Source organism: Coloeus monedula (genome assembly GCF_965178545.1).
Source record: "Coloeus monedula genome assembly, chromosome: 16".
Lineage (NCBI taxonomy): Eukaryota > Metazoa > Chordata > Aves > Passeriformes > Corvidae > Coloeus > Coloeus monedula.
Window position 1 is genome coordinate 1,614,995 of NC_138796.1, and position 8,781 is coordinate 1,623,775.

Below are 8,781 nucleotides of genomic sequence, written 5' to 3' on the forward strand. Positions count from 1 at the left end.
AAAACTATTGCTTGTAAACTGAAAAGTTTACACATCTTTTCCCATAAAGGACTGATTGGAAGTAACACATCTAAGATTTATGTTTTTCATCATGCATGACTGTGAGATTTGATGCAGCTTCTTTTTATTCAGGGCCACAACTTTATCATCACCATGATAATTTTTTTTTTTTTTGTTTAGCTCATTTTCTACTACTGCCTGGTTTTTTTCCTCCCTTGTTGCTTGGGAAAGAGGCACATCTCTTCCTCTTGCTCATAAGTTAGGCTAAAGCCAATCCAAACCCAGCCACCACAGGTGTAGAAAAAAGGACCAACTTTACACAAAATCCAAGAGCAGAGATTCAGTTTTATTGTTTCCCTGTGTGTACAGCTGTGGGCACTGGACACGGACCTGGTGTTTGCACTGAGGATGGTGACTCACCAGTGCCAGAAACTTCAGCAGCAACAACACTTGGACCTTTGGAGTGAGGGCTATTTGCCAGAAGAGCCATTTGCCCTTCAGTGGCCACATGGGGAGCACCTGTCACGCTCAGCAGCAACAGCAGAGGCCACAGCACTTGTGAAGGGGCAGGACAGGACCTGGACATAACCTACAGGTGCTCCAGGATGTGCACCACGAGCCTGAGACTGCTGCTTCTGCAGGGCAGGGGGATGAGTGAACGAATGGGAGAGGCTCTTGTCATCCTGACAGGGAAAGCAGCTCCCTTGTGCTTCTTTGTGCCTGGGTGAAGCTCAAGGTACAAACAAAAAATCCACCTCCCCAGCAGGTCATAGCATGAATCTGTGGTATTCCAGAAGTTTGGACTTACCCTAATTGGGACAATCTGCACTAATTTTGACATTTACATCAATGCACTTCTGCACAGCTGATAAAGAGCACTGCCCCCTGAGTTCTCAGAGACTCGTTTATTGTAACTGCAGACTCTTTGAAGTTCAAGTTAAATCTGGATTACAGTTTCCATGTCCATCTGAGTACCCTTCAATCATGCAACCAAAGGCAAACTAAAAGCTCCATTTGTTCTACTGCTTACCAGCACTCTAAAGATAGCTTTCTCTTCAAAATAAATACAATCATGTGCTGTGTCATTTCTTCATTAGAAGAAACAATTTCCTATCCTCCCCTGGTTCTCTTAAAAGGTCTGGAAGATAAGAAGCTACTCAAGTTTTATTTGTTAATTTTCAGAACCTTCACATCACACATGGAAAATTGGCTTTTTCTTCCTTGTCAGGACTCAGCCCAGCCATCTTTCCATTCAGGGCAGGGAAACATACTCATCTTCTATTGTGGCACCATTATTTCCAGTTTCTGTTTTAAGAACAGTAATGTAGATATGGTGCTATAAATCAACCTCAAATTAGTATATACTTGTACAACAATTTAAAATTACTAATGTCAAGTTACGATTTAAAATTTTGACACCAAAGATTGCTGATACAAATTTAGAACCAACATTTAAACAAAGCAAAGGAATAGAGAATTGTGCAACAGAGAATCATAAAGCCACCTGCACAGACAAGGTATGGCCCAATTTGCTTGTCAGATCTGATTCTTTCACATTACTGTGATTTCCTCAGACTGTGTGGCCACACCACAGCTTTGGCCAGTGCACCAGAGGTGTTCCTGCATTTGAGATGTGACCACAGGCAGAAGTCAACTGCTGCTCTGCCTTTCCCAGAGCTCTCCTCAGCAGTCCAGGAGCACTGCTGGATGCCCTCGTGGCTGCAGACCTGCCCAGGAGAGCAGCCTGGTCAGGCTGGGTCAGTAGTGAGGGTCACAGTCCTCCACCAAGCTGTCGGTGATGTAGCTGCAGTCAAGGACACTTTCATAGTAGCTTTTCTCTGCAAACGTGTTCACTGTCCAGGCAACCACTTGAATTCCTCTGGAAGACCAGTGCCTCACATAGTCCCTGCAAGGAACAAAGACAGCCTGAGAGGAGCCTGACACTGCACACAGCTAAGGCAGACAGTGCTGAGGCTACAACTGAGCTCTGGTCTCGCATCAGCATCGCATCAAGGAACAATAGTGTGTCACCGTCTGCAACATTGCCTTTTTCTGTTCTCTTATTGTAAACAGGCAAAAGCAACAAACACTTTTCCTCTTTGAGATAAACTTAAGACCTAACAGAAGATAAAAATTCAAATTAAAAACACAGAGGCTTAAAATAATAAAATAACGTAAAGAAATTATCAAGACACCTTACCCAACACTAAATGGAACGTTTTGATAAGCACTGTGTTAACTCTGCCCTATAGACTAACAGAAGAGAATATCTCCTGATCCATGAATGAGCTCTAACACTTACTGAGAAACAAAGTTTTTCTGTATGAGGACAGCTGAAACCCCACACAATCGCCACAGGAAACTGTGCAGGCTCCAGTCCAGAATGACATCCATCACCACATACAAGTAATGCTTCCAGCAGGAGTTGAAGCGGGGTGTCCCATCTCCCAGGTGACTCAGCTGCCAGGGCCTGTGTGTCAGTGCTGTCACAACATTTCTGTCAGCTTGTCTCATCTGCAGAACCAAGGAGAAAACACTGTAATTCACCCAAAAGCCCAGCTGCATTAAATACAATTTTTGAGAGATTAGACACAAAGTGCTAGCTTGCATTTACAACTCTACCAGAATCCTTCTCCCCTTCCCCTCTAGATCCTTTTGTAACACTTTTAGAAAGCTGATATTTCATAGTTTTTTTTCTTCAAAACATACTAAAAAAGCACCAGCTCTTATGTTAAAAAAAATTACATAGCAGTCATGCAATGTATATAATGGAAAAAATAAATAGTAAGTAGACTTGGCAATGAGAATGAGCAAAGAGTTTTAGGAGTAACCTAGAATAAGAGGTTTATTCAGCAGGTACCTTGCACACAGATACCTGGCCATACACCTGGCAATGCACATTTGTCTGCATTGCTTTCAGGAGGGAATTGCTGTAGATTCCTATTTGCATCTAGTGAGTAGAGTGGTCTAATAAGATTATGCATTATGCTTCATTTGTTTTTAAAAGCCTTTACAACTTGAACAACTCAAAAGTAACCTGGGAGTTTTACAGCACACCAAAATTCCCCGACAGGACTAAAAAGATAAAAAATAAACTTTTAGGAAACATCACCTTATAAACAACATCTGGCATGAAAGAACAGACTATGCTGCTGTTATACAAATCTGGAAATTCCTGGTAGAGTTGTTTCAGGGCATCAACTGCCTGCAATTAGAGACACACAGAGATGTTACACATATGCTCATATTTAATTTACACTGCAAAGTTGTTTTAGAACAATCTTAAAAACACTTCCCTGTTTTGTATAGCAAGATTGAAATAGAAAGGGAGAAGAAGAAAAACAGCATCTTGTTTATAGCATTAACACAGAAATGACATTTTGGTTTTTTGCAAAAGAATTCCTTTTCATTACTCTGTTTACAAGGAGTAGGATTCTCAGTGTTTGAAATACCCTTAAATATGTTGTAGATAAAATATTTTAGTACTACCTAGGGTTTAGCTCAAGAGGAAAATGAATTTATTCCCATATTTTGCTAGGCTAAAGAAAAATATTATTCTAATTTATATAATATATTAGTGATGGATCATTTGCATCTGCCTTCAGTAATGCAAATTAGAGATCCCTTGCTGGTTCCTCTCAGCACAGCAGGGAATTCCCTTTGCTTTGTTTCACAGCAGTGCTGTGAGCTGAGTGCAACACTTGCCCAAGCCTTGTACTAATTTTAAGCTGCAGCTTCCCAGGACAACTTTGGGTGACACAAACAGCAGACCTTGCTCATATTAAAGAAGGGATTGTACCACATGGACCAGCTTGAGATCAACACACCAGCAGGTCAGAAACCCAAAGAAGGGGTGAGGGCAGGTGTCTTGCTGCAGTGAGCAGTACCTGATTTGCATGGCCTTTGACATCAAAGTAGATTGTCAGATTGTGATGCATAGACTCCACAACAGCTTCCCTCAGAGTTGGTACCTTTTCACCTTGGAACTGGCTCCTGTAGAAATGGAGAACTCACTGGAATGCAGTCCTCATGCATGTGCACACACATGGGCCTGCACATCCCCAACCACACAGAGCTGATTCCTGACAGAGGTACTGGAGGTGGGATCCAATCTCACTGGCCCTGTGTCCCACCCCAAAACACCACCCCCAGTTCTTCAGCTCCTTCCCCAACTTCCACAAACAAACTTTCAGTCCCAACTGCTGCCTTCCTCCTGCTCCTACTGCACTCCCCAGCCCTGAGCCAGGAATACAGATCCTGGCAGAACAGGCAAGACAAGCTGAGGATTCAGCAGAAGCAGCTTCACCCACCAATAAACCATCAATAAATCAGGGTGACAGTGAACAGCAGCTGCTCAGAGGTCACTGCCTGTGGAAATTCCTGCTGTGTGGCCCAGGTGATCACCCCTCCAGAGAGACAGGGAAGATACTCCTTGTGCCACAGACTCCCAGGTGGCACATTTGCAGCTCTGGAACTCCCTAATGCGGTGTCTCAGGAGCACACACTACAAGTTCTTCCTCTGAAATGGACTCACTTATGATACTGCAGAAGTTGCATTGTTATCAAATTTTTAGTAATGTATAAAAATATTTTCCCCTGCATATCCATAGGAAGGACCTAATCAGCCACTTAGGGTCACAGTGAGGCTACCCAGAATCTGTCTAGCTCCTTTTCAACAGTATAAACCTGATGTGTAGAATCCCCAAAACACAGTCCAGTCAAGAAATACATATGAATTAACCTTAGAAGTAATTCTTCTAGCCAGTTCTGACACATCATGAAGATCCCAGCACCTTCAGTGTCCTGCAGTGAGTTTAGGACAAGCTTATGTAGAGATTGATCAGTTTCACATTAGATGCCTGAGGATTTTGTTCTCAAAAGCCAGCTTATCTTGACTCTGTTTCACTGTTCCCAGTGTAGTGATGGGTAAGGAGATACAGTCTCATATGCTTCTAAAATCAAATTAGAAGTAGCATATGGGACTTAAAAGTTTTAAATTGTAAAAAAGTTTCATCAGTTATAGATCAAATCAATAATTTTGTTTATCAAGACTTATTTTTCCACTGTTGAAAGAGTAATTTCAGAATAGTTCATTTACCGTAGCCTGTGTTTTGCAGATGGATTGAGTTTCCTAATTTCCTCAAAAGTCAAGTCCTGCAGTCTCCCAGCCCCATCCGTTGTCCTTTCGACTGTGTCATCGTGCATGAGAATGGGGACACCATCTGCACTAAATTCAAGATCCAGCTCCACACCCGCTGCTCCATTCTCAGCTGCCTTAAAAAAAAAATTAAAAAATCAAATACACAACAGAAGAGACAGCTTTATAGATTTGACATAAGTACAGCTATAATTAGCTTGTATTTTTCTTAAAAAATAATAAAATATTAATGTACTTTTCAGTAGGCTTCATCTGCAGAACAAAGCAGGTTTTATCCAAGTCATTGTTAGCGCATTCATAGATCAACTGAACCATATAATCTATTTTGCAGATAAAACCATAGTGATTATGCCTCAGTCTTGGGATTGAAATGTTTCAGGACAAAAATGCAGAAAAGAATCTTGCTCTCTCCTTCTGATGTAATAACCCTGGAGTCCTTAAGTTATGTTATTTTGTAAAAGGCAAGGAAAGCAAATGTCTACAGTTTACATAATCTACAGATTAACACTTAGTAAACACTGTTTACCACGTGTGTACCAAGCAGTAGATGGATGCAGGCAAATCCCTGCTCCTCTCTGAGGAATGCCCATATCAGAGAGCAAGAAGCAGCCAGGCTGCCTTAGAACATTTCACACACCCTGTTCCTGCCCTGGACCTTTCCCAAGAACTCCAGAAAAACACTTGAGTGAAGTGCACACAAGACCAATTGCTCTGAAGGATAAATGCCCTCCTGGAAAAGGGACAATGCAGCAGAAAGACAAAAGCCTGGTATGCACTAGAGGTTCCCCACAGGTGTCTGCTCTGTAAGGATTATGCAGCTTCAGAATTTATCGGGACTAAGAGTCCTGTCTGATGCAAAGGTAAGAGACCCTCAGAGCAGCAACATCTCAACTCAGAGGTACACTGCATTCGAGAGACTGATAATCACTATTTCAAACGATTCCCAGAAACAGGCTGTGAACCCTGGCTGTGTCTTGACGCCTCGCAGATGAGGTAGCAGTAAGTCATGGCACGGCTGCACACAGTGAAGTTCTGGTACCAGATCTTCCCCTAACTGTGGATTCTCCTCATAGATCTTTAAGGCTTAAAAAACCAAACAACATGTTACTGACTTGCTGTCCGCTCTCTATGTGCTGTTGCTACATCAACAAAATACAGTATTTCATTATCGCTGCACTGCTGAAATATCCATCAGCACCAAGGCTATAACAGCTCCCACAAGATTCAGATCTGATCTGAATGCCCCTGGGGATGAAGGACTGACCAGCCACAGAGCTTCCAGCAGCTATCGCAAGAACAGCCAGCATCACTCCCGGTGCGGAGGGCTTGGTGCTGGAAGGGCGGATTATCAGACACACCCCGCCAGGCCCACCAGGCTGAGCCTGTGCCCCGCCAGCCCCGGGGCCCGTGCTGACCTGTCGGATGGCCGCCAGCGTGTTCTCGGGCGCGTCGTGCGCGCCGCCGCGGTGCGCGATGCGGGCGGCGGCGCCGCGGGGCCGGAGGACGCGCTGCGCGCTCCGGGGCGCCGCGGGCTCCAGGGCCAAGAGGTGCAGCGCCAGGCAGAGCCCGGCCGGCAGCAGGCAGGCCAGCGCCGGGCTGCGGCTCAGCGCCAGCGCCAGCGCCATTAGCGCCGTCAGGGAGCTCAGCAGGCCCTCCCCGTGGCACAGCATGGCGGGGCCGGGGCCGGGGCCGGGGCCGGGGCCGGGGCCGGGGTCGGGGCCGGGGCCGGGGTCGATGTCGGGGCCGGAACTGCGGCCGCCGCCTCTCCTCAGGGCAAGGGCGACGGCGGCGCCACAGCCAGCCAATCAGCACTCGGCTGGCAGCCGCCAGCAGCCAATCGGCGCCCGCCGGCCGCGCTGGGGGCGGGGCCGGGCCCCGAGCACCCCCCGGGCAGCGCCGGGAAGGGCACGGGGGCAACGGGGGCTGTTCCTGGGGAAACGGGGGGAAACGGGGGCTGTTCCTGGTGGAACGGGGGGAAACGGGGGGAAACGGGGGCTGTTCCTGGTGAAACGGGGGGCAACGGGGGCTGTTCCTGGTGGAACGGGGGGAAACGGGGGGAACGGGGGCTGTTCCTGGTAAAACGGGGGGAAACGGGGGCTGTTCCTGGTGGAACGGGGGGAAACGGGGGGAAACGGGGGCTGTTCCTGGTGAAACGGGGGCAACGGGGACTGTTCCCGGTGAAACGGGGGAATGGGGGCTGTTCCTGATAAAACCTGGGCAACGGGGGCTGTTCCCGGTGAAACGGGGGGAATGGGGGCTGTTCCTGATAAAACGTGGGGCACGGGGCCTGTTCCCGGTGAAACGATAAAGTAAATAGTGCTCATGGAAGGGAAGGTAGCGCTGTCCAGAGAGTCGCGGCAGACCCGTGCGTATGGAGAGCGTTGAGGGCTTTCCGCAGCTGTGCCAGATAGCTCATTAGAAACACAACATGCACAGTGATTATTTTCCAGCTCACCGGCGGTTTGTCCTATGCTGTGTATTTTATGTGGCTGGCGCTGCTGCGGTGCCTGCCCGCGGGCCGGGCCCGGGAGCTGTGGGAGGAGCGGGCGGCGCGTCCTGCCCGGGCGGAGGCGGCTCCGGCCACCGACACCCGCCTGAGCAACCGCGGAGAATCCAGAGGCGTGAGCAACAGGGAGGAAAACAACCGGTTAAGTGAAGGCTGGAGAAACTGGGCACGTTTAGTCTAGAAGTGGAATAGCAAAGCCGAGGAAATAGCAGCTTGTGTTAACGTAAGTGGGGATTTGGACCCTTTTTTGGGTGTCTGTATCTGTGGGAAGGATGGGAAGCAACTGACTTTCCAGTGAGGAACTCTGACTAACTAGAGGTGGAACAGGCACCGTGCGATCTTCTAAACTGGGTCTATTTATTTTTTTTTAATTGCTGACATGAATATTTTTCACATATTGTCCTAGATGGTTCTGAGCATCTCAGATGCTCTGTCAGTGGTTTTGTGCTTCTGCCAGATGTAGCTGGAGAAAAATCAGATATATATGCAGATGCACAACAAATAATGGAATGTCTAATTAGATGTCTAACATATTTTTAAAATCTTGTGATAAACAGCAGCATTTGTTAAGATTAAAGATAAAGATTTAAAAAATAAAACCCCTCAACGATCATTGAAGAGGTAACAGATGACTAAGTTGTTTTTTGAAACAAGAATGATGGCTTTAACAGCTCTGAATACTGGGAATTAGATGTTTCCATAAATTAAAATTAATTAAGCCTGGGCCAAGTGCTGGCAAACAAGTGTGGATTTTCCTTCCACCTGACCTGCCTGACAGATGAGTGTTACCTGCTCCTGGACTGGCTGGACCGGCAGCTGGCTGCTGCCCGGGCCGGAGGGATAGGATGTCTGTGGTGATGCCCTCGTGGATGCTGTCCTCACAGAGCATGGGTACAGGTGCTCATGTTTATCTTTCTCATCACAGCGTGCTCGCTGAAACTGATACCTGCGGCGGCACATTTGTGGTCCCGACTACACAAGGACTGCACAACCGTGCGGAGCGGTGCGGGGCGGAGCGGGGGGCGGAGCGGGGCGGTTCGGGGCGGAGCGGGGCGGAGCGGAGCGGGGCGGAGCGGCTCGGGGCGGTTCGGGGCGGAGCGGAGCGGAGCGGAGCGGG

At 47.4% G+C, this 8,781-nt stretch overlaps 1 protein-coding gene across 1 annotated transcript; it reads right to left on the bottom strand.

The window, feature by feature from the left end:
* Positions 1–356: 356 nt before the first annotated feature.
* Positions 357–6,931, bottom strand: GDE1 (glycerophosphodiester phosphodiesterase 1). Its single transcript, XM_082292217.1, has 6 exons — positions 6,574–6,931; positions 5,099–5,274; positions 3,888–3,993; positions 3,113–3,205; positions 2,303–2,514; positions 357–1,906 (listed from the first exon to the last, which is right to left on the bottom strand). The coding sequence occupies exons 1-6, from the start codon at positions 6,826–6,828 to the stop codon at positions 1,759–1,761; spliced, it is 990 nt and encodes a 329-aa protein (XP_082148343.1). The 5' UTR covers positions 6,829–6,931; the 3' UTR covers positions 357–1,758.
* Positions 6,932–8,781: the final 1,850 nt, after the last annotated feature.